At 47.6% G+C, this 27,215-nt stretch overlaps 1 protein-coding gene across 1 annotated transcript in view; it reads left to right on the plus strand.

Annotated features, from left to right (window-relative positions):
- Positions 1-6,781: 6,781 nt before the first annotated feature.
- Positions 6,782-27,215, plus strand: part of ATP10A (ATPase phospholipid transporting 10A (putative)) — a 174,647-nt gene continuing 154,213 nt past the window's right edge. Inside the window, exon 1 of the mRNA XM_089906914.1 lies at positions 6,782-7,245. Coding sequence (XP_089763040.1) covers positions 6,782-7,245 — 464 coding nt within the window. The remainder of the gene's footprint in view (positions 7,246-27,215) is intronic.

Genomic DNA, 27,215 nt, shown 5'->3' on the forward strand with positions numbered 1-27,215 from the left:
AGTATGCTTTCTACCCTCCTGTTACAGGGAGGGTATCCTCACATGGGATATTTATTTCCTATTTCAGGGGGACAAAGGAGGGTCAAAGTGTCCTTCTTGCACTGGCTGTTTCTCAAGTAACTTTAATTCAAAATAATCAGTGTGCCAAAGTGGCATATTTTAGGGTGGAATACTCTGCTCCCCTTCATCCCCAAGTTATTAACTAAACTCTTAAGTGTTACTGTTGATTCACCTCATTTCCTCATTCAAACATCCAACCTGTTGGCCAATCAATTAACTCTACAGCAAGTCCCCTACAAACAAACGTGTTCCATTCCAAGAGCATGTTCGTAAGTCCAATTTGTTTGTTAAGTCCAACAAAGTTAGCCTAGGTACCCAGCTAACACAATCGGCTATATAGTACTGTACTGTAATAGGTTTATAATACTTTTCACACAAATAATACATAAAAAACAAACAAACACAAAAAATAAAGAAAACATTTTTAATCTTACAGTATAGTACCTTGAAAAGTACAGTAGTGCAGTATAACAGCTGGCATACAGGGGCTAGCATCAAGTGAACAGGCAAGAAGAGTTACTTACTGGAGGAGGGAGAGGAGGTGGGAGATGGTAGAGCTGAAGGATCGTCAGCAACAGGAGACGGAGGGCAAGCTGCAATTTCACTCACACCTGGTGCTGATGGCACAGGTTCTGGTTGCTTGCTGTATTCAATTCTATCTACCCTCTTGAAAAAGTGATGTCTGGGTAGTAGCTCTTTTTTTCTCATCATAGATTACATGGTAGCACTGGATGGCATTCTGAACAGCTGCTGCAACCTTCGTGTACTGTTCTACATTCGGGTCCTGTGCCTCAAAAACTAGCAGTGCCTCCTCAAATAAGGAAAATCCCCTTGCCATTTCCTGTGTCATGAATCTCTTCGGTTCTTCAGTTACTTCTTCTTTCTCTTGTTTCTCTGTGCCCTTTCTCTGGGCCCCCAATTCCATCAGGTCTTCATTAGTAAGCTCCTCATGTTGCACAGCAAGGAGTTCAATGAAGTCGTCCTCTTGCAGACCTAGCTCCAGCTTCTCGCTGAGGGTCACTAAGTTGATGAAGACCTCTTTGGACTCCTCATCCACTTTCCCAAATCCATGAAAATCATGAACAAATTGCAGGCAAAGTTCTTCCAAACCCCATTCATGGTGACGGCCATAACCTCATGCCAAGCAAAGTCAATGTTTTTATGGCCTTATAGATAGTATAGTCCTTCCAAAATTGTCACAAGGTTGTTCCTGATTCGTCACTCACCTTTACTGCCTGATGAAAAGTGTGACATAAATAATATTTCTTGAAAGTTGCTGTAAGTCTCTGGTGCATAGGTTGGATCAGCGATGCAGTATTTGATGACAGATGCACTACTTTGACATTGGGATGAAAGTCGTCCATGAATGGGGGGTGGCCCAGAGCGTTGTCAAGCAGCAAAAGAATGTTGAATGGGACATCCTTCTCCAAGTAATATTTCTCTACCTCCAGCATAAAGTGGTGGAAAAAACAATGTACGCCAGAAACATGAACTAACTTACATGATTGGACACGTAAACACACGTTCGCACCTTTGAAAGTTTGCACCTGAAGGTCAGTATGTAAGGGACATATTGTACCTGGAAGACATACTTCCAATTTTTCTACTGTCTATCCATTGCCTGGGTCTAAGCCACCTCCTATTTAATCCACTGCCTTGCTTGCTCCCACTGGGCTCCAAGTCCATCTTCCATCTTTTAAAAGGGAAAATCAGATTCTTTCATCTCATGCCTTTGCTTGGGGCAGTCCGTGGCTTCCTGTTGCCCTTGGAATGAATCTAGAGAGGCCTGTCCCTTCCAAAGGCAGGTGAAGCCCTGCACGCTGGCCTCTGTGCCCCAATCCCACTCCCAGCCATGCTGTCCTCCACCCACATCCTGCTCTTTGACCCCAGACTGACATCTCTGGCTGGGCCTCCCTGCTGAGCTGGGATGTGTGCACCTGTGCACCCCTGCCTCCTGCATCTCGGCTCTTGGGCCCAGTGCCCACCTGCAGCACCCTCCCCCCAACTCCCCACACTGTCTTCCTGCCTCAGCAACTCAAGATTTTAGCTAGACATCCTCAACTCCCTTCTTTCTTTCAGACACCACGCCCAGGCCACCAGCAGATTCTGCTTGCTTGAGTAGCCGCTTCCCAGCCTCCACCATGGCCACCCCCGCCTAAGCCACCATCCCCTGTCCAGAGTCACTGCAATGGCTTCTGACGGCCTCTCTCTGCTGCTCTCACTCCTCTGCATTCTATTCACACAACAGCCGATGATCTGTTTCTTTTTATATAAATTTATTTTATTTTTATTTATTTATTATTTTTGGCCGTGTTGGGTCTTTGTTGCTGCGCGTGGGCTTTCTCCATCCACTTGCGGTGAGCAGGGGCTACTCTTCGTTGCAGTGTGTGGGCTTCTTATTGCGGTGGCTTCTCTTATTGCGGAGCAGGGGCTCTAGAGAGTATGGGCTTCAGTAGTCGTGGCGCGTGGGCTCAGTAGTTGTGGTTCGCAGGCTCTAGAGCACAGGCTCAGTAGTTGCGGCGCACGGGCTTAGTTGCTCCGTGGCGTGTGGGATCTTCCCAGACCGGGGATGGAACCCCTGTCCCCTGCATTGGCAGATGGATTTTTTTTTTTTTTTTTTTTTTTTTGCAGTACACAGGCTTCCCACTGCTGTGGCCTCTCCCGTTGTGGAGCACAGGCTCCGGACGCGCAGGCTCTGCGGCCATGGCTCACGGGCCCAGCCGCTCTGCGGCATGTGGGATTCTCCCGGACCGGGGCACGAACCCGTGTCCCCTGCATCGACAGGCAGATTCTCAACCACTGCGTCACCAGGGAAGCCCAGGCAGATGGATTCTTAACCACTGCACCACCAGGGAAGCCCCAGCCGATGATCTTTGAAAACCTGAGTCCAGTCACATGAGTCCTCCACCCAAACCCTTCCTAGCCTCCCTTCTCACTCAGCTAAAAGCCAAAATGATCACCGTGATCCTCCAGGCCCTCCAAGAGCCCACCCTGGGACCCTAGTCACCTAGCCCATCTTCTGGGCCCGGAACCCCACCCTCTCCTGCACTTGGCGTTTCTTCTCCCAGACATCTGTGTAGCTTGTTCCATTAGCCTCTGCTCAGGGCTGCCTAGGAGAGGCCCACTCCAACAGCCCTAGCTACAGTAAGCCAAGCACACCCCTCCCCGCCGGGTTGCCCGTGCCCCTCCATTTCCTGTGCCCGCCTTGTTGGTATTCCCACAGGAGAACACAGTGTTCCAGAGAGCAGGGACTTAGTGGTGTTCCCAGAGTGTCCTGTTTAGTGGCTGCCTTTGTTATGGGACACCGATTCCAATATGTGTGTGTGTGTGAATTCACCAGCTGGTGTCCTACAGTTCATCTCAATTATGACACCATCTACCTGACGAGAGCGTCTGATCCCACAGGGTAAGGGCTCAGTCTCACAAGACTGCTCCCACTTCAGGAGACAATCACAAGTTCAGGTTTGTCAGTTGTGCTTCTGACAATAGATCAACTATAGATTCTGGCTATAGATTGGAGGTTCCCAGAGACCCCCCTTCCTTGAGTTTGACTGATTTGCTAGAGTGGTTCACAGAACTCAGGAAAACATTTTACTTACTAGATTACTAGTTTATCATAATAGGATATAACTCAGGAACAGGCAGATGGAAGAGGTGCACAGGGCAAGGTGCGGGGAAAGCACAGAGTATCCATGCCCTTTGTGAGCCCTCGACACTCCCGGGATCTCCACATGATCACCACCCTAGAAGTTCTCCAAACACAGTCCTTTGGGTTTTTATGGAGGCTTCATTACATAAAAGTGATTAAAACCTTTGATTAATGGTAATTGATTCAACCCCCATGCTCCCTCCCCTCCCCAGAGGTCAGAGGGTGGAAAATTCCAAACTTCTAATCACTTAGATGGTTCCCTGTCAATCTGCCTCTATCCTTAGGGGCTTTCTAAAAGTCACTTCATTAACATATACCCAGGTGTGGTTGAAAGGGGTTTGTTATGAATATCAAGGCACCTTTATAGCTCTTATCACTTAGGAAATTCCAAGGGATTAGGAGCTCTGTGCCAGAAACCAGAAATGGAGACAAAGACCAAATATATATTTCTTATTATAGATCACAATATCACACTGCCTCTTCTCCCCTGTGGCCCCAGTGCCTATGAATGACGCCAGGCACATGCAGGTGATGAATAAGTATTTGCTGAGTGAGGACAATGAAAGATATTTGCCCGGGGGTCAGCAGCAGGGCCTCCTTAGAACTCAGGGGTCCAGAGGGCCAGCCTGGGAGTCCATCCAAGCCTGGTCCTGGCCCAGGAAGCTGAGTCTGAGAGTTTGGCTGACAGAAGACATCCAAACCCCAAACCCCTGCAGAACAGTCTAAGAGAGGCTTACATACCACTACACATATGTCAGAATACAAGTAATTCCATGAGGTTCATGGATCATGCAGTGTGGAAACCTTCAAGGGCAGATGAACTAGGCCTTAGTGGAAATACTTAATTTGGATTGGTGAAGAGCAGGTGGGGAGAGATTCCAGGCTTAGGGAGCAGTGTGACTCACAGAACCTTGGAACCTTAGAGCGGAACACAGATGGGAAAGAACAAGGCCTGTTCTGAGAAGGGTAAGGAGACCTCTCCCTTGGGGCTGGTGGGGAGGAGGGCGGGGCAGAGTTAAATTAGCAAGTTGGTGCCTGTTCCCTGAGAGTCTCAAGGGACCTCTGCCTGAGGAGCCAGCCTTTGACTTTGTAAGCAGCAGGGGACTCCTGTAAGCTCCCGGGTAAGAAAATGAATTGAAGTAGTCAAGGAAGTCAAGTAACCGCTTTGGCCACCTGGGGACTGGCTGTAGCTGGGAGACTGGAAGGCAGGGAGACCCACCCAGAGGCCCTGGGGCAACCCTGGGGATACTGTAGGGATGGGAAATGGAGGGAACCAGCAGGCCCTGGGGACCTCGCTGGGTTGGGGGTTGGAGGAAAATGTGGATCCATGAGTTAGTCCCTGGACACCAGGGAAATTGTGGTCCTTCATGGGCTGTTAACACTCAATTTGGGATGCCACTGGTCCACTGTGAGATCTGATTTCTTTCCCTGAAAATACAGGCACTTCAGTCAAAATTTGCTCTGATTTGGGCCTTTGATGTATGATGATGTACCATACATCAATATGGTACCCCCAGGAATGGTGGAAGGAAAGAGGCTTGATCAATGACATGGATCATTTTCTTAGTACCTGTCAGTCTACCCTCCTCAAGCTGGATTCTAGTAAATATTGTGGTCCATGGCAAGGTTCCCTGTAGAGATGGAGTCCCTGTCCTGGCTGGATGGGGTGTAAGCCAGGGTACGGGAGGTGAGGACCATCCTGAGAAAGCGTCATGGGGAAGAGGTAAGTGATTTGAGCAAAGCCAGGGAAGTGACTTGTCAGCGGGCACACGAGGGAGGAACTCAGGCCAGCAGAGGCTGCTGAGGTGGTCCCTTGGGAGATGATAGTGTCCCAATGCAGTAAGAGAAATGAGGGGCTGGCCTGAAGGAGGAGGAGGAGGCCAACAGCTCCCCAAATCCAGATAGGCAGCACCCAAAAGTGCTCCTCTCACCCAAATTCCCAGCCATGGTCTCCTGGGCAAGAAATCCCTGCTTCTCGCATCTGTACTTCTAAAGTGGCCAAACTGTCACCGCTGGCTGTAGTACATCTGGGGGCGAGTCTTACTGTCCCCACTTGGGACTCCCCATACCTTCTGCCATGCCCAGCCTCTGCCCACCCTTCACACACTGCTCTCTCTGATTCCCTATGAATACTGAGGGGAGTCTTTTGCACCAACAGACACTTCTGCCACACCCTCCTGCCCCCCCCTTCCCCTTCCAACAACCATCTTCAATGCCCCGTCACCGTCTGGGTCATAGAGGCCACTTCAGAACCAGAGCATACAAGGTGTATTTTGGCCCTCAGGGTTTACCAGAGAGGAAAAGAGATAGAAATAAAGCAAACCAAAGCCTGCCTTTGCTTAGCGAAATATTTCTCCCTTCAATTAAGGGGAAAAAAAGAAAAAAGAATCCTATTTAGGGAAGTAAGGAAAGGCAGTGATGATCTTAAAAGTTCAAAGTCTAGTTCACCCAAGAAGTGAATCTGAAAGAGTAGGGTAAGGAAGTGTAGAGACAACGAAGAATCCTCTTGGGGTCCCAGGAGCAGATGTCCTTGGTAAATAAGACATAAAAATCGGAGCATTGGTTTGGTATGCCCTGATTCATTTGAACTTTGATTCTAGTTTACTCCAGGAGGCTCCCAGCCTCCTGCACGGACTCGGGAAGAGCCCGCCAGCCTAGGGGGGCTGCGGTCCTTTCCTCCCACACTCTGCCGCCTCCTCTCTCCTCCGGTGGCGGACCGAACTGATGCTTCTGGGAAACGAAACTAAGCCTCTCTAAAGTTTCCAGCTCGGCTTTTTGTTTCCCGCTCTCCGCGGTGTCCCACTCTGGGCGCGGCGCGGGGCGGGGCCGGGAGCCGCCAGGGCGGAAAGGCCCGGGAGGGTGCGAGGACAAGGGGTCTCTGTGCGGCGCCCGGCCCCGACGGCGGGCGGGCTGGCTGGGCTGGGGTGGGCGGGGCGGCAGCTAACCGCGTCTCTGTGCGTCCCGCAGGCGGGGAACCCGCGCCGCCGCGCCGGGCCGCCGGCGATGATCACCTAGGAGGCTGGCGCGGGCGGGCGCGAGCGGCGGAGGAGCCGGGCGCGGCGATACGCGGCCATGGAGTGGGAGCTGGCGGCGGCTGAGGAGCCCGGGACCCCGGGACGGCGGCGGCGGCGGCGGCGGCGCCGGGAGGTCAGGACGCGCACGGTGCGCTCCAATCTGCTGCCGCCCCCGGGCGCCGAAGACCCTTTGGCGAGCGCGGCCAAGGGCGCGCGGCGGCGGCGGCGGTGCGGGGGCGCCCAGCACCTGGCCGACAACCGGCTCAAGACCACCAAGTACACTCTGCTGTCCTTCCTGCCCAAGAACCTGTTCGAGCAGTTCCATCGCCTGGCCAACGTGTACTTCGTCTTCATCGCGCTGCTCAACTTCGTGCCGGCGGTGAACGCCTTTCAGCCCGGCCTGGCACTGGCGCCCGTGCTCTTCATCCTGGCGGTCACGGCCTTCAAGGACCTGTGGGAGGACTACAGCCGTCACCGCTCCGACCAAGAGATCAACCACCTGGGTTGCCTCGTCTTCAGCAGGTGAGCGGAGTGGGCGGGGCGGCGCTGGGTCCGCGCCGGGCCGGGGCGCTCCCGGAAACTTGGCGTTGGGCGCGGCGTGAGTGGCACGGGGTGGGGAGCCCCGGAGAGAGCGACTCAACTCTGGGCGGAGGGCCGGGCCTCGAGGGCCCGGGGGCCGAGCCGGGACTGCGACTCTGGTCGCGGAGAGCAAGAAACCATAGATGTCGGGGCGCGGGGGTACCCTGTCCTTGATTGTCACTCAGACGCCGCTTCTGAGCCTAGGGATCCCAGGGCTGGAATCCAGAGGCAGCTGGGCGTCCTCAGTCCCAGCCGCTCCTGCCTTATAAGTAAAAAGGAGGGAAACCTATTCCCGGGCGCCCCAGCCTGAAGTCCCAGCCTCTACCTTCAGCCAGGCTCCAAGCGCCAGGATGTTGAACGACTTTAACAACCTACACAGGAATGAATGTAAAGCTCGGTCTTAGATAACATTTCGTCTTGGGGCAACAGAGTGAAACTGCCGCCAAGTGCCGACACGTCAGGCAGAGACCAGTTAAAAGGGCAGGGGTAGTAACAGCGGCGTCCATCCATTGACGTGAGCTGTGAGCAGGACACCCAGCTGGGTGCCATGCCATAGTTGACTGTTTAGTTTTTAAAAAATTAACCCCAGTTCCCAGATGGAAAGACTGAGGCTTTGAGGGGTTTTTCAAGCCCTGTCCACAGTTAGTACCAAGGAATGTACTTCTTCTGGGCTCCTCCTGTACCTCCCTAAAGTTTTGGATCCTCAGGCGGGACCTGTCTGGGATGCTTCTGTCTCTTCTCTCTTTACACTCCCCACCCCAAGAGAGGCACTTGGCTGCATACCTATCTTGGAGCTGTGTCTAGTAGTGGAGTCCACCTTAAGGCCGCATCCCTCAGGAAGGCAGATGGTCTTGGCCTCCATCCAGAGCTCAGCCCGTCTTTCCCTCCTGTTGTCTTTGCTTGAGTCTCAGTGTAGGGGCTGATATGGGCCTCTGAGGTGAAGGACATTAGCCTTGTTCAGCCACCATTACATGTGAGCGGACTCCAGGAAGCCCCTTGTACTCTCAGTGGGCCATGGTTATTCCTGCCTCTTAGGATAGTTTAGACGAAGACCATGAATGCGTTTGAGTATCTCTAACCCTCCCAGCAGCACTGATTGTGCCTTATACTTATTTTACAAATGAATAAACAGAAGTTCAGAGAGGTTAAGTAACTTGGCCAAAGCCACACAGCTGCTATGTAGTAGTATTAGAATTTGACCCAGGTCTTCCCGACTTCACAGCTTTTACGATATTCTGGTGCTTGTGCTTCTTAAATTTATGTAAGAATCAGCCTGAGGAGCTTATTAAAAATAACAATTTAACAACTTGAATCCCAGGCTCATCTGGGATTGGGCCCAGGAATCTGTGTATTTAATTAGCACAGAGGTGATGCTTATATCATGACCCACTTTTGAGTAATGCTGCCTGCTTGCCATCAAGGGGTACCCATTGTCCAGTCAGCAAGCATGACATCGATAGAAAGGGCTGTGGGGTTTCCTGGCTTCTGTTCCCCAGGCTCCTGAAGCCAAGAAGGGAGGGGGCACCCTTACGCAGATGTCCTCAGGGTCCCCCGTTTCAGCACTCCAATCTGTTCTGCTCACCATGACCCCAGTGGGGCTCCAGGTTTTAGTCTTTACACATGTATCACTTCCTGTTATTACTCAGCTGGTAGCTCCTGTAGCCTCCTTTTTAGGAATACTTAGGCCTCAAGAAACAGTTTATTTTCAGCTGACAAAGTGCTTTCCATCCGTGAAGTCAACCCTTAAAACAACCGTCACCCACAACATGCCCATGAGAAAACTCAGAGTGGAACCCCAAAGCAATCTCAGGACTCCATGGCCTCGGAATGCTTCATGGGATTCTGAAACCTTCATCTTCCTCGTGGACCCACCCATCACCGTTCGCTTCCCCTTCTACCCTGACCTGACCTGGGTTCTCAAAAGCTGGGTACAGTCCTCGGGGGCGAGGCCTCGGGGATAATGGTGCTTTCAGGAGGAGTTCCCCAGAACCTCCCAGTTCCCAAGTCAAATTCCTTGAATGCTTTCCTGGGGAGAGAATTGGCCTTCTTCCTAAGGAGGCTCCGTGGGTGTGAGTTGGTGGCAGCTGTGTGTGGAGAGGAGGCCTGTCTGGAGGAGGGCCATCCCTTTTCAGAAGCCAGGTCAAACTTCTCTGGGCCCAGAAAGTCTGGGATGGGTGTTTTCCGGCCTAGGCTTTGAGTCCTGTGGGTGTCCGAGCCCTCCCCGTCCTCCGATTGCATTCCACGCTGCGTGTGGCTGCCTTGCTGCTGTTGCCCATCGGCTCAAACCAATACCCTGAGCCCTTCCTCACTGAGCCAGACCCAGGCCAGGCTCTGGAGAAGGGAGAGTCTGGGTCTCACCTGGAGCTTACCTTGGGGACCGACTGCACCGTGGCGCATGTCCGTGGGGGTCCTGGGTGGGGCTGCTAGCCCAGAGAGGCAGCTCAGGAGACTCCCTGCAGAGGGCACGAGTCCGAGGACCAGGGAGTGTGGCGCACGTGACAGAGTCAGGGTCCCCCTGAGACTGCAACCAGGTCTTAACCTGTGCGCAGGGACGTGTACGGCCTTGAAGTCAGGATCTCAGAGAGCTGGCACTGAGACTGGCCAGAGAAGCCTGGGAAATGACATTTTATGTCAGGCCAGAGTTCGTTCAAGGCCTTTGGTGACTACAGAGGCAGTGGCCCCACAGTGGTGCACAGTCAGGGTCTGTCCTGTGTCATGTCATTGCTCTGGTGGCTGTGAAATGGGGCTTCAGTCAAGTGAATGTAAATGCAGAGTGAGAGCAGACTTTAGTTGTGGAAGCCTGACCTGTTGACAGTGTCTCTGGAGGGTTGCTTCTCTGTGTTCTGACTGGAGCGTGCAGTGCATCAATGATTTGTACCGTTATTTATGTGGTGTGTCCCCATAACGGAGTCCTTGGGTCCCCTCTCTGTGAGAATCCCCCATCAGGCTTGCTGGAAGTGCAGGTTCCCAGGTTCTCCTCCCCCCACCCCTGAGCTGCTGAGCCTCTGGAGGTGGGAGGCTGGTGTCGACATCACGGCTTGGTTTGCACGAACAAACCTGAGCGGAGGTCCTATTTCCACGGCCTGAGCCCACGGTATCATCTCCTGGATTTCAGGCTGTGTTTAGGAAAACCCTCCTGAGCCAGCAGGATAGGAGCGCAGTGGGTGATCCTGGAGGTTCAGGTCCTGCCTGTGGCCCCCATCCTGGGGGAAGGTCAGTCTGAGCATCACTCGGCTGTGGGCTAGTGCGATGGGGGAGGCATGGAAGCCCTTTCTGGTCAAGTAGACCTCCCTGGTGTTGGTGACAGTTGGCTGGAGAAGCCACCTCCTTCTGGGCACAGGTGGAAAGAAAGGGGGTGACTGAGTTCTGTCCCCCTTCCCTCCCAATGTGACCTCAGGTTCCTGTTGCTGGGGAGCTTGGAGTTCACTTTAACTGGCAGGCATCCACCTCCAGTACCAAGCGAGCGTCCAGCTGGGACAGGACTGGTGCCACCAGAGGCTGGGATGAAGGGGGCAGCGAATGACCACAGGTCCCAAGGCAGATGGGACTGACAGAGGAGAGGGGACAGGAGTGCAGAGCCAGCCCAGAGAGTGGCGGTTCTGGTGGTGGGAAAGCAGAGCATGGTTATCAGAGGAGGAGCTGGGGGGAAATTTAAGAAGAAACATTCCTGGAAGGGGATTTGCCCAAGAGAGGTGAAGGGTGGTAGCAGGGGTCCAAGCACTCATCCACCTCTTCAACCACAGGGCGGGGGGGTAACACGTTAAAACCAGAAACCTCGCCCCTGCTGCCAGAAATGGAATGAGCCTCAGAGTGGCGCAGCCTGAGGTGGGGGTCCTGCCTGGCTGAGACTCTGCACAAGCCCCCCTGCCTCACTTGCACTCCATTTCCTAACTAGTCAAGTGGGGTACTGGCCCCAGGTCCACGTGCCCCTTCTGGCCCTGATCCTGTGGCCCTGGGAGAGTTTGGCACCCTTGTGCTATGGGCTGCCCGCCCTCTGCCCAAACCCTGCCTGGGTTCTTGTGAAATGTTTTCCCTTTAGCTTCCATACGCTTTGAGATAACTCAAACACAGGCACCTTTCAGTGTCTGACTCTAGGATGATGGAAACAGCAGCGTTTCTGCATGAATTAACCCAAGGTGACTTTTCCCTGAATCTTTTGGGCTTTGGGGGCTCTGTTCTTGGATATGAGTATGGCATCTTGGTGTCTTTCCATCATCTTTTGGGAAAACAGGTAGTCAGGGCGTGCTCTAATGCTTATCTTGGAATTATTCTGATTTTTGTCTCTTCCCTTTCCTTTGATTCTTGCTTTGTTCCCCCAGCTCATCAGGGTTATCTGTCCAATTTGCTTACCCCTGGCTTCATGATTTGTTTTTTCAGAAGAGCCTGAAATGAGACCTGACAAAGTTCTCCTTTTGTTTCTGTCCATTTATCTTGTCTTGGTCCTCCTTTCCTCCCTTTCCTGGAGAGCCCAGTCTCTTCCTCACCACCAGCAGAAACATTTTGCCCCTGGGAAGCACAGCATCTTTGTCTTATTTGGAGTAATAAAAGATTTGAAGAAGCAGAGGTACCAGCGCAAGACCCAGGGGACAGGGACATATCAGGACAATGCAAGTGTTCTTTAAGCAGGGACATCCCTCTTGTGTGCTAGGTTGGGGGATACTTGAGGAATAATATTTGGACATTGCCATTCACATGGTTTTTGGAAATAATTTTTCTTTTGATACCTTTCATGAGTCATAAATAGGGTCCAGTTATAGAAAAAGAACCTATCTTTCCCTAAAAACTTGCTTGCCTTCAGGAGATAGTCTTGTTCATGGGAAGGTTCTTTTTATACTTGTTAATATGAGCCAAGTGTTTTAGTGCACAGTTCCATCTTAACATCCTGATGGTCCTATTTTCATATCCCCATTTCACAGATGAGGAAACTGAGCTTCAGGGCTTGATAGCTGCCTTAGGGTTCCCTATTAGGAGATGACAGTGCCATGGCTTGAACCCAGAGTCATCCTGCTCCGACTCCATGTTTGTAGTTTGCTTGTACTTGTCATCTCCACCTCCTAGAGCAGTATGCTTCATTTAAAAAAAACCCAAAAAACAAAACCTTCAAAATTTTATTTATCTCAGAGTATTTTCTAATTTCCCTGGTGATTTCTTCTTTGACCCATTTTATTTAGGAATGTTTTAATTTCCATATATTGCTGACTTCCCCAAATTTCGTTATTGATTTCCAGTTGCATTCTATTTACACAGATAAAGAGCAGTGCACAGATAGGGAACCTCTGTGTCTCCATCACCTAGTTTAACAGTTAGCACCTCATGGCAACATTGTTTATCCATATTGCCCTCACTCCCTCACCCACTTTTTATTTGGAAGCACATCCCAGACATCAGGACATTTCTTCTGTAATGTTTCAGCATTTATCTTTAGAAAATCAACAACTTTTTAAAAACCTAAACTACAATACCATTATTATAAAGAATTAATACTAATTCCTTAATATTATTAAATACCCAATCAATGTTCAAATTTCCACTTGTCTCATATTTTATTTCAATTTGTGTGTTTGAATCAGATCCAGATAAGGTTGCCTCATTGCAGTTGGCTGATCTGTCTTTTAGAGCTCCCATACTCTTTTGATTTCCTCCTCTAAAATTCCCTTTCTCCCTCTCTCTCTCTCTCTTTTTACCCCTTGCAATTTGTTTTATTTATTTTTCCCCTTGCAAAATATATTTGAAGAAACTGAGTTATTTGTCCTGGAGGGTTTCACATAGCTTGAATATTGCTGATTCCTTTCCTATGGATCATGTAACATATTTCTTTCTACTGTAATTCCTGTGAAGTGGTAGGTGAGTCTCGATGCTTTATCAGAGTTTCATCAGGTTCAGGTTTGTTTTTTTTTTTTTTTGATCAAAACCACAAGCGTAGGTGGTGCACTTCCATCATGAGGAACATAAGCTCCTTGGTCCATCTTTTTATGATGTTAGCAGCCATGATGATCATTGCCTGCATCCATTTATTTGCTAGTGGTTGTGAAATGATGGTGGTCTAATTCTTTCATTTATTATTGGGAATACTTTCATTAAAAAATTCTTTCCCTCATCTACTGCCTGGTTTCCCAGTGGTACAACTCATATAGGAAAGACAGAAATGCTTGATTTGGATCACTAGCATCTTCCAATTGGAACTAATTAGTTTTCTAAAATGTTTAAACTTTTTATTTTGAAATAATTTTAGACTTTATAGAAAAGTTGCAAAAACAGTATACCCCTAACCAACCTTCCTCTAATTTTAACATTTTACTTAGCTGTACTACAGTTGTCAAAACTAAGAAATTAACATTAGCACAGCACAAACCTATTAAATTAAACTACAGTTTTATTCAGATTGAAATGGTTTTTCCATTAATGCAGTAACAAGTATTGGTCAGTCCTTCGGGTACTGATCCTGTATCCTGCCCCCTTGCTAGCTCATTTATTAGACCTAATACTTGTTTTGTGGATTCCTTAGGATTTTCTATATATGATCATGTCTTGCTCCTGATCTAAGGGTGAAAACATTCAGTCTTTCACCATTAAGTGTGATGCTAGCTGTGGCTCTCTTATGGATGCCATTATCAGAGAAAGTTCCTTTCTATTTGTTGATTTTGTTGAGGTTTTTTTAAAATAAATTTATTTATATATTTATTTACTTATTTTTGGCTGTGTTGGGTCTTTGCTGCTGCGTGCGGGCTTTCTCTAGTTGTGGTGAGCAGGGGCTATGCTTTATTGCAGTGCACGGGCTTCTCATTGCAGTGGTTTCTCTTTGTTGCGGAGCACGGGCCTTAGAGTGCGCGGGCTTCAGTAGTTGTGGCACATGGACTCAGTAGTTGTGGCTTGCGGGCTCTACAGCGCAGGTTCAGTAGTTGTGGCGCACGAGCTTAGCTGTTCCGCAGCATGTGGGATCTTCCCGGACCAGGGCTTGAACCCGTGTCCCCTGCATTGGCAGGCAGATTCTTAACCACTGCACCACCATGGAAGTCCGAGTTTTTTAAATTTTATTTTATTTTTTAAAATCCAGAAAGAGTATTGGATTTTGTTAAATGCTTTTTCTTCATCTATTGACATGATCATGTGGCTTTTGTCCTTTATTAAATTAATATAATGTGTTACATTGATTTTTCTTTTTTTAAAAAATAAATTTATTTATTTATTTTTTATTTTGGACTGTGTTGGGTCTTCATTGATGCATGCGGACTTTCTCTAGTTGTGGTGAGCAGGGGCTACTCTTCATGGCGGTGCATGGGCTTCTCATTGCAGAGGCTTCTCTTGTTGTGGAGCATGGGCTTTAGGTGCATGGACTTCAGTAGTTGTGGCGTGTGGGCTCAGTAGTTGTGGCTTGCAGGCTCCAGAGCACAGGCTCAGTAGTTGTGGCACACAGGCTTAGTTGCTCCACGGCATGTGGGATCTTCCCGGACCAGGTCTCGAACCCGTGTCCCCTGCATTGGCAGGCGGATTCTTAACCACTGTGCCACCAAGGAAGTCCTGATTTTTCATGTTAAACCAATCTTGCCTTCTTGAGATAAATCCCAAGATTTGTCATGGTATATAATCCTTTTTATAATTTGCTGGATTCAATTTACTAGAATTTGTTGAAGATTTTTGTATCTGTATTCGTATGGGATATTGGTGTGTGTGTGTGTGTGTGTGTGTGTGTGTGTGTTTGGTTTTGCTGTAAGGAATATACTATACTGGCCTCGTAGAATGAGATGGGGAGTATTCCTACTATTTTTCTTGGAAGAGTTTGTGAAGAATTGGTATGTATTCTAAACTAGATGTTTGAAAGAATTCACAGTTGAAAATATCTTCAGTGTGGGGTTGGGCTTTTCTTTGTGGGGAGTTTAAAAATTACTAGTTCAATCTCTTTACTTGTAGGTTTCCATTAAGATTTTCTATTTCTTTTTGAGTCAGCTGTGGTAGATTTGTATCTTCCTAGGAAATTGTCCATTTCCTCTAAGTTATCTTGTTTGTTGGCGTAGAGTTGTTCATAATATTCCCTTATAATCCTTTACATTTCTGTAAGGTTGGTGGTGATGTATCCTCTTTTATTACTAATTTTAATGATATACGCTTTCTTTCTTTTTTATTTGGTCATTCTAGCTAAAGGTTTTCCAATTTTGTTGATCTTTTCAAAGAACCAACTTTTTTTGTATTGTTTTTTCTCTATTGTTTTTCTATTTTCTACTTCATTAATTTTGCTCTAATCTTTATTTCCTTCCTTCTGTTTGAGTTGGGTTAGTTTGCTCTTCTTTTTGTAGTTACAGAATTGTCTTTTTTTTTAATATTTATTTATTTGGTTGCACCAGATCTTAGTTGCGGCAGGTGGGCTCCTTAGTTGTGGCACACAGGCTCCTTAGTTGCGGCAGGCATGTGGGATCTAGTTCCCTGACCAGGGATCCAACCTGGGCCCCCTGCATTGGGAGCATGGAGTCTTAACCACTGCTCTGTGGGGAAGTCCCCAGAATTGTCTTTTAAATATGGATAGGAGAAGAAAACAGTTACCAAAAAATACACTTGTCTTGTTTTCCCCAACTGGTATAGCAGCCTTAGGCAGCTGTGATGTTGAACAATTGCTGCTGATTGTTTTCAATGCCTGTTCTATTGTATAGGGCTTTTCCCACAGAGCGAGGTCCAGATCAGCTCCCATAACGACACCGTTCTGGGGTTGGGACTTTTTGAGGAACTCCAAACTCAGTCTACCTCTTCTGGTGGCATCTAGTCAGCTGGTTTTCACAGGTACTGTGGAGCTAGGGAGAGGGGAATGGGAGTAAGTCAAGTTAAAACACCACCAATCCTACTGTTCTTACTGAGGTTTATCAGGTTTTTTTTGTTTTCTTTTTTTAAATAGACTCTCCTCAGACTATGGCAAGCCTTTGTTAATATACAGCACTCTGAAAAAGTTGACTTGGAAATTTTTGCCAGTGTAGAGTTTTAATGCAGGATCAAATTTACAGAGTTCCTTGCTTCACCATTCTGGCAGTCCCACCTCCTGATCAGTTACTTTGTGAAATTTTTCCCTCAGTTAGTGTTGGTCTGTTGTTCCTCATTAAATTGAGATTTTTGGGTTTTGGTGGGAATCCTACTGAAGTGATGCCTTTCTCTGCATGATATCAGGGGGTATACAATGCCAATATATATTACTACTGATGAGGCTAACTGATCACGTGGTTAGGATGGTGTCTGCTAGGTTTCTGCACTATAAACTTACGATTTTTCCTTTGGTATACAGCATCTTGGAGTCGATACTTTGAGACTTTGTAGGTATCTTATTTCTCCTTAAATTTTGCCCTCCAACATTAGCATCCATCGGCAGGTCTTGTCTGCAGTAATTATTGCAGGAGTGTTCTAATGGTGATCTTCTTTATCCCTCACTTCTGCGTTTATGAGCTAGAATTCTTGGAAGAGCCAGTTTTTCCTTCCTTGTTGATTTATTTACTCAATTATTTATATCAGTGCAGATTATTGCATATTTATTCCAGGGGTTATAGTCAAATACTACTGTAATTTATCTGGTTGCTCACATTGTTCCAGGTTTGGTGATTGGGAGCTCTCTCAGGCTGGATCAGTGTCCCTTTGATGTGCCCCCAGCTTTCCTTTTTTTAAATTTTAAAAAAAAATTTCATTTTATTGGAGGATAGTTGATTTACATTGTTGTGTTAGTTTCAGGTGTATAGCACCCCCAGCCTTTCTTGAGCTGTGCTTATTTTCTGGCTCTGTAAGGTGCTCCAGGCTTATCTTCTGTTTTCCTTTCCCTGGTTCTGGAATCAACCACTTCTCCTAAGGGTATTTAGTGTTTAAAAAATTATTATTATGGCTTTTATAGGTTTATTTACTGTGGAATTCATAGATTTAAATATAATTCATTGGTTTTAGTTAGTTGTAGTTATTATAATTGATGTTCTTTGGTCAGGTTGACTCCTGAGTCCTTTTGACAGAACTGCCCATCATTTCTTTCGGTCCATATCACAAGCTCAGTCTCAGACATTTTCTACCGTACTTCTCCAACCAAAGATGATTTGTTAGTTTTTTCATTTTATTGAGATATAATTAAAATACAGCACTGTGGGACTTCCCTGGTGGCGCAGTGGTTAAGAATCCGCCTGCCAGTGCTGGGGACACGGCTTTGATCCTTCGTCCGGGAAGATCCCACATGCCGTGGAGCAACTGAGCCTCTGCGCCACAACTACTGAGCCTGTGCTCTAGAGCCCGCGAGCCATAACTACTGAGCCCACATGCTGCAACTATTGAAGCCCATGCGCCTAGAGCCCATGCTCTGCAACAAGAGAAGCCACCGCAATGAGAAGCTGCACACTGCAATGAAGAGTAGCCCCTGCTCACCGCAACTAGAGAAACCCATGTGCAGCCCAAATAAATAAATAAATAGCACTGTGTAAGTTTAAGGTGTACAGCGTAATAACTTGATTTACATATATTGTGAAATGATTACCACATTAAGTTTAGTTAGTATCCGTCATCTCATGTAGATGCAAAAAAAAAAGCAAAAGAAAAAAATATTTTTTCCCTGTGTTAAGAACTTTTAGAATTTACTCTCTTAGCAACTTTCAAATATACCTTACAGCAGTGTTAACTATCGTTGTCATGTTAACACTATATCCCCAGTACTTACGTATAACTGGAAGCTTTCACCTTTTGACCACCTTCATCCGTTTCTCCCACCCCCACCTCTGGTAACCACAAGCCTGATCTCTTTTACTGTGAGATTTTTTTTTTTCAGATTCCACATGTAAGTGAGATCATATAGTATTTGTTTTTCTCTGACTTCTTTCACTTAGCATAATAACCTCAACGTACATTCATGTTGTTGCAAATGGCAGGATTTCATTTTTTTATGGCTGAGTAGTATTCCATTGTGTATATGTACCACTTGTTTAGCCATTCATTGGTCAGTGGACACTTAGGTTGTTTCCATTATCTTGGCTATTGTAAGTAATGCTGCTGTGAATATAGGGGTGCAGATGTCTCTTTGATATAGTGTTTTCATTTCCTTTCGAGATATTCCCAGAAGTGGAATTGTTGGATCAAATGGTAGTTCTATTTTTAATTTTTTGAGGAATTAAAAACTTTCAATTTTTTAAATTTTTAATTAAAAAAAATTTTTTTGCATACTGTTTTCCACAGTGGCTGCACCAATTTACATTCCAGCTAACAGTGTATAAAGGTTCCTTTTTCTCCACATCCTCACCAACATTTGTTATCACTCTCTCTCTCTCTCTCTCTCTCTCTCTCTCTCTTTTTGATAGTAGCCATTCTAACAGGTGTGAAGTGATAATCTCATAGTGGTTTTGATTTGTGTCTCCCTGATGGTTAGTGATGTTGAGCACCTTTTTGTGTACCTGTTGGCTATTTGTATATCTTCTTTGGGAAAATGTCTATTCAGGTTTTTTGTCCATTTTAGTTGATTAGAGGCCTTATTTTTTTTTTTTTTTTCGGTACACGGGCCTCTCACTGTTGTGGCCTCTCGTGTTGTGGAGCACAGGCTCCGGACGCTCAGGCTCAGCGGCCATGGCTCATGGGCCCAGCAGCTCCACAGCATATGGGATCTTCCCGGACCGGGGCACGAACCCGTGTCCTCTGCATCGGCAGGCAGACTCTCAACCACTGCGCCACCAGGGAAGCCCTGGCCTTATTATTTTTGACACAATTCTTTGATAGCTTTCAGTGGCCTGAGAAGCCCAATATGTCTGTTCTGTTCTGTTCTGCCATGCTATGGTCTGGCTGGACCTTCATCTGATGGTCATTCATTATGGTGATCAGCTGCTCTGTAGGTTTCATCTTTTCTGGAAGGAGTCAGATGTCTCATCTGTGGGGGCAGCAGTGCCTTTAGGTGTGTTTGCAAATATTCAGTTATCACAGTGACTGCCAGCCTTCCTAGGACTTGTTGCTCCTGGACCAGGGTGCTGAATGGTATGTGACGCTCTTGCCTAGTTCTGGTTAGTCCCACCCCATTAAGAACCCCCCTGTCCCCAAGACCAGTCAAGCCCTCATTGAAAAGCACTTTTGGAAGACATTTTAAAGACAAAGCCTATCCACATTTCTGGATTCCTTGACTTGGGAAGATTGAGAGAGGGCTGTGTGTCTGCTAGGGTTCTGCCCTTTACAGTGGGTGGTCCAGCTACTTGTTGAATTCCGTTAACAAGGCAGCCCATTGTACTTATTTGTACAAGACTTACCTTGCTATATATAATGCACTGAAAGAATTCACAGGAAAAATGGAGAAGCTATTTTGATCTTTGCTTTTTTAGAATACACTTAGCTTTCTATGTTTACTTGTTTTGCATTTTCCCAGAGTACAGTTTGTATGCATTGCCTCCGACATACAAGTTGAAGTAGATATACTTTTAGCCAAAACAAAGACCTTTGTCATTAGCCTGTGTAGTTTTATCCTGGGTAAATGGACTGCTTTTGAAAGCATTTTGAAATATTGAAAGTAGCTTGTGGACTCCTGTTGCTAATCTCATGGACCCCTGATAATCTCGGGATGCTCCTGGTGGCTCAGGTATCTTCTTAGAAATGCACTTCACTGGAGAAGCACTACAGGGACATGGTGACATTAAGGCATTATTTGTTTAGATTAATAATTAGAAAGCAGTGTGGTGAGTTTTATAAATCCATTGGATGTGGTAAAATCCTTTTTTTTCTTGGGTTTTAAAAATATCAAATGAGTTAAATTCATTGACCTATTTGCAACAACAACCTACAGTAGGTCCTTGGTTTTCAAAAGGAGAACAAGTCTTGAGCAGCCAGGGTGGCTTCCTCCAGTGACCTGCGTGCAGGGCTCTTCAGAAGAGGACTTCATGGCCCTTCTGAGATTCCAGAGCTTAGAAGAGTAGAAACGTCCCGTCAGCTCAAGATCTGCCTTAATTTTTCTTCTTCTTTTCTTTTTAAAAATATTTATTTATTTATTTTGACTGCACTGGAGCTTAGTTGCGGCATGCGGACTCCTTAGTTGCAGCATGTGAACTCTTAGTTGCTGCATGCATGTGAGATCCAGTTCCCCTGACCAGGGATCGAACCTGGGACCCCTGCATTGGGAGCTCAGAGTCTTACCCACTGGACCACCAGGGAAGTCCCATCAGTGCTTTTCTGATGGAAATTTCTGCTCCTAAAGGACTCTAGTATCTGAGGGGTTAACGGAATGGGAGGAAGCCCAAGCTGTCACCAGGCGCTTTTCACTCCTCTTCTGTCCTGCCCTGTGTTTCTATGTGCTTCCATGACAGCTAAAGATAAGCAAGTTCAGGAGAGTTCAGTTTTGGTTCCAAGTTCTCTCCTTTGTCAGATGTGACCTTGGGGCTCTTGGCGGCATCTGCCCCATGGGTCAGCTGCAGATGGGGACACGGGCGTGGCGCATGCAGGTGGATCCCACCTGAACCGCCCTGGCTTCGTGTCCCACCAGCCTCCTTCGGGTGGTGCCCAGATGCAGGGTCTTCTCCTGACGGTGAGTGGGCGGAGGAGGGTGCCCCGGGATTACTCAGGGTGTGGCCACCTCCCAGTCTAGTGCTGTTCTCTCCAGCACCCGGGTGGACACACAGATGGGGCCTCTCCCCTTGCCCTTGGCCAAGTTGGAAATCATTTTCATTTCAGTTACAAAATCCATCCATTTTCTCTATCCCGGTCATCTTCAGGACCAGTGGCTCAGGAAATCTGTTGACTTGGAAAGCTCAGAGCGATCTGAGGCAAAAAGACATGGCAGGAAGAGAGTGGGTTGTTGGGAGGGAGACAGCGTTCCTCTTGGGATGCTCTCAGCTTTTGTATCTGAACAAACAAGCCATCTTTAAATGTGTGCAAACGATTTGTTCCCTCTTCATTGAACAGCCTCAGGATACACACAGCATGTATTTATTTTCTAAGAGTACTTGTGTTAAGCAGCACGATAGTTTAGTAGATGTGTCTTGTTTCTCATGACTAATTGGTAGCAGCCTAGGCCCTAACATTCCATATTGCAGTTATCATCCTCATTCTTTTATTTTCTTTATTTATTTTGCTGTGACAGACTTTAGTCAAATCAGATGTGTGCAACTGTTCCTGGCATATTGAGACTGGCATTGTAACGTTTTCCACTTACAGTGGTTTTTTGTTTTTTTGTTTTTGGAAAGAAAAAGCATTGCTTTTAAGCGGGGTGGAAAGTTTGATTCATTACGTTGAGGTCTGGTTGCTGTGTTGCCTCTTTAACAGGCTTGACGCTAGGCCAAGGCGCCAGGCCCGGGACTCCTTCACATCAGCTGAGCATCAGTGTGGGGCTGAGTCCCAGGGCTGTGGCTGCCCTATGGCAGGAGTGTCTTCCTGGTTCTGTGGGTACTCCCCACTGATCGCCATAACCGCCCTGCTTCTGGCCTTACTTTCTTTTCACCCTCTTTTCTGTCTCATTGATCTTCTGTGACTTAATGGGAATTCCTTCACAGTGCTGCGGGGCTGGAGGAGGGGTGGCTGCTGTCTGTTACTCTTGGCTTTGATCCCAATCACTGCATACAGTGACATCTTAAGTCAGTCCCTGCTTCTTCAGGCCCTTGTTTTTTAATTGTCTGTGTTCAGAGGCTTTGACATCAGGGCTTTGCCACCTGTGGATGGATGGCTTCTCCCAGGACCAGCCAATTCCTAGAGGGAGCTGGCCAGTGAGTGTGCCTTTCATATGCAAACCAACCAATCCAGAGCCCACACCCTATACACCCTTTTATCAGGCTGTCACACTCAGGGCCCCCAAACCCTCAGGGCCAGGGAGCAGACAGCTGAGGACAGCCCCTATGTCCCAGAGCCTACTGATACTATTCCAGAGCCTGGTTACTCTGCCTCACCCTGTCCTTCCCACGGAAACCACAGTGAAGTCTCTTGCCCACGTTTTCCCCTCACTCCTCTGCCTCCTGACTGCCATGGTGCTTCCCACGTGGCCTCTCCTCCTGAGAACTGTGAGAAACAAACTATCTTTTCACTGGCAGTGTCTCCTGATCTGTTGGCTTCCCCACACCTGAGTAACAGTAACCCTACTGTTAGAGTTAAGATGTGTCTCCACACAGCTACTACCCCAGGCCCTCTTTTTTTTTTTTTTTTTTTACATCTTTATTGGAGTATAATTGCTTTACAATGGTGTGTTAGTTTCTGCTTCATAACAAAGTGAATCAGTTATACATTTACATATGTTCCCATATGTCTTCCCTCTTGTGTCTCCCTCCCTCCCTGCCACCCTCCCTATCCCACCCCTCCAGGCAGTCACAAAGCAGATCTCCCTGTGCTATGCAGCTGCTTCCCACTAGCTATCTACCTTACGTTTGGTAGTGTATATATGTCCATGCCTCTCTCTCACTTTGTCACAGCTTACCCTTCCCCCTCCCCATATCCTCAAGTCCATTCTCTAGTAGGTCTGTGTCTTTATTCCTGTCTTACCCCTAGGTTCTTCATGACATTTTTTTTTCTTAAATTCCATATGTATGTGTTAGCATACAGTATTTGTCTTTCTCTTTCTGACTTACTTTGACAGACTCCAGGCCTTCTTTAGCTTCCTTGTGTGTCTGACTTCACCTCCTAACTTAGCTACTCCTGCTTCTTCTGCATCTCTCCTGTGGTCTCCCCTCCTCATTGCCACCAGAGCTGTCTTTTTCGGATTATAAATGTTACATCTTTTTCTTTGACTCTTGGAACCTCTTGGTTAATCCTGATGTCATCTGCACCCTGCATGCTGAGCTGCAGCCCTGGACCTCTGTGCACAAGGTCCCAGGCCACCTGCTCTCCGCTGTACTGCACACACCTGTAGCCCCTCCGCCCCAGCACCCTCTCCTCATCCCCAGCCCTTTTCTCCAAGGCCTGGTAACCGCTCCCTCCTGCTGCCATTCATACCTGGAGCAGGAGTCCCTCCTCTGTATCCTGGGCATCTGTGCCCTTCCTCTGCTCCATATGCTCTGTCCTGTCCTGCTCTCTGGGACCAGCCAGTCCTCACTGCCCCTGCTGTGATGCTGTGACAGGGCCTCAGCATCTCTGATCTAGTGAGTGAACTAATCCTTGTGATACCTGAATCGTGACACAATGAACGCCTGTTGGTAGAATAACAGCCCCCTAGAGATGCCCACATCCTAATCCCCAGAATCTGTGATTCTGTTAGGCTACATGGTACAGGGGAATTACGGTTGGTTACAGATGTAATTAAGGTTGCTAATCAGCTGACCTTGAGATGGGGAGATTATTTTGGATTGTTCTGGTGAGCGCTTAGTCTCATCACCAGTCCTTAAAGGTAGAGGAAGAGAGGGCAGGGAGATGCAACGTTTGAAGGACTCAACTGGCTGTTGTTGGCTGTGAAGATGGAGGGAGGGTTCCCAGCCTGTGGAGTGTGGGTGGCCTCTGGGAGCTGGAAAAGGCAAAGAAACCCTGTCTCCTACACCCTCCAGAAGGAGCACAGCCCTGCTGAGACTTCGGTTTTGTCCCCGTGAGTCCCGTATCAGACTCCTGACCTCTAGAACTGTAAGATAACACTTTTGTGTTGTTTCAGGCCACTGAGTTGTGATGATTTGTTACAGAAGCCACAGGAAATGAACACATCCCTGTTGATGGGAGGATCTGACAAACAAATATCAAGTTCTTGAGCCATAGCCTTTTGTGTGTCCCTATCGATTTATCTAGTTTCATCTGAAAACATCTGTAGCTGTTTGAAACCAGCTGATGATACCTGAGAATCCCATGTTCGCTGAATGGGGCATGAGGACATGGTCGAGTGGAAAAGAGGTGTTTACTTGTTTTCTCAGTTGAAATATTTAGTGATAAGACATCATACATGCCTCTAGCACTGTATACTTTTCAGGGTTTTTATGAATTTGGGTTGGAAGTTCACAGCCAGCCCTGGAGGTACTGATAAATTCTTCACTGAGCCTCTCAGGAAATGGTGGCCCAGAGAGGGAGGTCTCGGCTCAGAGTGGGTGCGCCTGGGGAGTGGGACAGATGGCTCTGGGCTCTGGGATCCCAGGTGACGCTACCCAGGGCCACCAGCCACATGCTGGCCGTGTGCTACCCTACGTGAGTATCCAGGGCCATTTTCATCTTGTGTATGGGTGCAGATAAGGCTCCAGCTGTTTAATTATTTCAGGCTTTTGAGAAAGTGTCTGAAACCAGATAGTTATCCCGACACATGCCAGGATCCAGAACTTATCAAGGGTTAATGAACAAGAGCATGTATGCTTTTTAGAAAAGTTTAAATGTTGTAATGGACATTCTTTTTGGTGTAGCTGGTTCATTTGAGCAGTAATCTCCAAACTTTTTTGATCTCACACCCTTCTAAGTCACAAGCATTTGTGTGTGTGCACTCAAGATGGACTTATTTATGTATAAATCATAGACATGTAATGCAATGCATGAATATATAAGTGAATTTAAAAGTAAGGTAAATAGCAATTACAAATAAAAGTGGTGATGTTTTTCTACACCTCAGTGATGGTGTGATTTTGTGTGTGAGCATTGCCCTGGAGCATCCTCAGTTGGCCTTCTGTTTATCTTCGTTCACTGGAGAGCGTTGCGTGTGTTCAGATGCACAGTCCAGTTCATTCTCGGGATTTCTTTTATTTATCCAGGGCCACTTAGGAACCTTTAAAGAACCTCAGGCGCCGCTAATGCCCACTGTTCACAGAGGGACGGTCCTTCCCTGTGTGCCATGAAGTCCGTCTGGTGGTCGTGGCCTGTGAGATGCTGGATGTCTGGCTATGTCCACTTTCTGGGCACAGATGGCTTGTCAGTTCACACTGGGCAGCCTGAGCCACGCTGCATGGGCACACCGGCCACCTGCCCTCCAGTGTGCTCTTTCCTGTGCTTTACTTTTAAAGCCTTTTTATTGTGGTAAAATACACATAACATTTACCAGTTTAACCATTTGTAAGTGTACAGTTCAGTGGCATTAATTACATGCACATCGTTGTGCAACCATCAGCATCACCTGCAGAATTTTTTCATCTTCCCAAACTGAAATTATCCCCATTAAACAACAGCTCATTCCCGCCTCCTCCAGCCCTGGGCACCCACCAGTCTACTCTCTGTCTCTTTGACCTCACATGGTGAAACCATATAAATTTGTCCTTTTTTGTCTGACTTATTTCACTTAGCATAATGTCCTCAAGGTTCATCCATATTGTAGCCTGTGTCAGAACTTCCTTCCTTTTTGAGGCTGAATGATATTCAGGGAGTATGTGTAGACCCCATTGTGTTCATTCATTCAGCTGGTGATGGACATTGTTGGGTTGCTTCCACCTTTTGGCTGTTGAGAGTAATGCTGCTGTGAACATGGGTGTACAAGTATTTGCTTGAGTATCTTGTGCTTGACCTTTATGGGGATGTTTTGCATGGATTTCATTTGGAGGCCCTGGTTTCCAGGGGCTGTATCTATGTATCCAGGATGGCACAGTCAGGGTGCATCTAGGCAGCATGAACTACGGGGTCTTTCCCCACCGTTAGCTTTTGTGTGGCTCCCATGAACTAAGGAGGTTGCTTCAACCCCTTACCTTCAGGTGGTGCTGCTAACAGACAGGTCTCCAGGAGCCCGGCCGGTGTATCCGTAACCACACCTGTCCCCCCAGCTACACATCTGCGGGCTTGGGGGCACTGCTGTCAACTTAGCCTGGATCAGGTGCTCCCTCATGGTCCTGTTGCCTGGATATCATCCCGCCCTTTATCTTTGAGCTTGAGATTTCTTTGGGTCCAGAGGCAGCCCTGTTTACTGGCCGCCCAGGCACAGCTGTGGGCTCACTGCAGTGCACGCAGGTGGAGGCACCAGGTGTCACTGTTGCCGCATCACTGGGATGACCTCTGATGCCCACACGTGCAGGAGAGAGGGCCCGCTGACTTTGCGGTTCTGCAGGTGTGACTTGATCTTCACCGCCTTTGGCACCTTTCTCACCTCTGTCAACCTTACTGGTGTTCAGAGTCTCCATCCTTGTTCATGCTTTGATTCCTCATGGTCAGAGCCAGGGTGTCTTACAGCTCCTGAGAATCTCCGGCCAAGGTCTTGCTTGGTGAGTTCCACCTCATCAGATGGAGGTGCCACCATCTCCCTGCATTGGGGGCTTTCTCCTGGGTCACTTCCACCCTTTTGATGGGGCCCTTTTTTGAAGGGGCTGTGTCCCTTTTGGTCAAATCAGGGGCATATGGTGACTGGTGATTGGAGGAAGATGGGGAGGGCCCAGTGGACCTAAAATCTGTCACTGAAGACAGGGAGGGGTTGAGATTGTTCTGTGTCCCTGAGGCTGTCACACCATCCCTGCCTGAATAGCTTCACCTCTTTTCCACATCTCATTTTACAGTTGGGGCTAGGCCTGTCCCCAGAGGGTGAATCTGCAGGTCTGCAGTGCTGGTGGCTTTGCTGCGAGAGCAGGGCCAATGTGCCCGCCCCATCGCTTGCCTGCAGCCCTGTGGGATGGGCAAGGTGTGGACAGGGAGGGCCCCCTGTTCCCCCCCCCCCGCCAATCAGAGTGCGTGGTGTGGGGGGGGCATGGTGAGGGGACAGGTGGGGCTTTGCCCATCACTCTCACTGCATGATCGTGAAGCCCTTTCCTGAAAGAGGCTGGTTTTCAACCTTCTTTTACTAATAAATGAGTTCTCACTCTACCTACATTTTGAAAGCTTTCAGGAACACAGAAATTGTTTTTAAAGGAAAACTACTTATTTCCCTTTTGATTACCTGAGAAATTAAAATATCCCTTTAAAAATAGGACATCATAAAAACGAATATATTAGGAAAGTGGATGTGTAGAAAAATATTTCTTAAGCTTCATTACCCTTGTTCAGGCCCATAAAAGTTCCTTTGATTTGCGTCGTAATTTAACTTGAGGTTGGAGTTTATTAATCCTCCTGTTTGTAGAGGGTCCAGCTGGCCAGAGGTGGGATGTACAGAGAAACTC

Source organism: Delphinapterus leucas, chromosome 2 (genome assembly GCF_059928025.1).
Source record: "Delphinapterus leucas isolate spDelLeu-1000000601 "Yukka" chromosome 2, BTC_Dleu_Yukka2, whole genome shotgun sequence".
NCBI classification, from domain to species: Eukaryota; Metazoa; Chordata; class Mammalia; order Artiodactyla; family Monodontidae; genus Delphinapterus; species Delphinapterus leucas.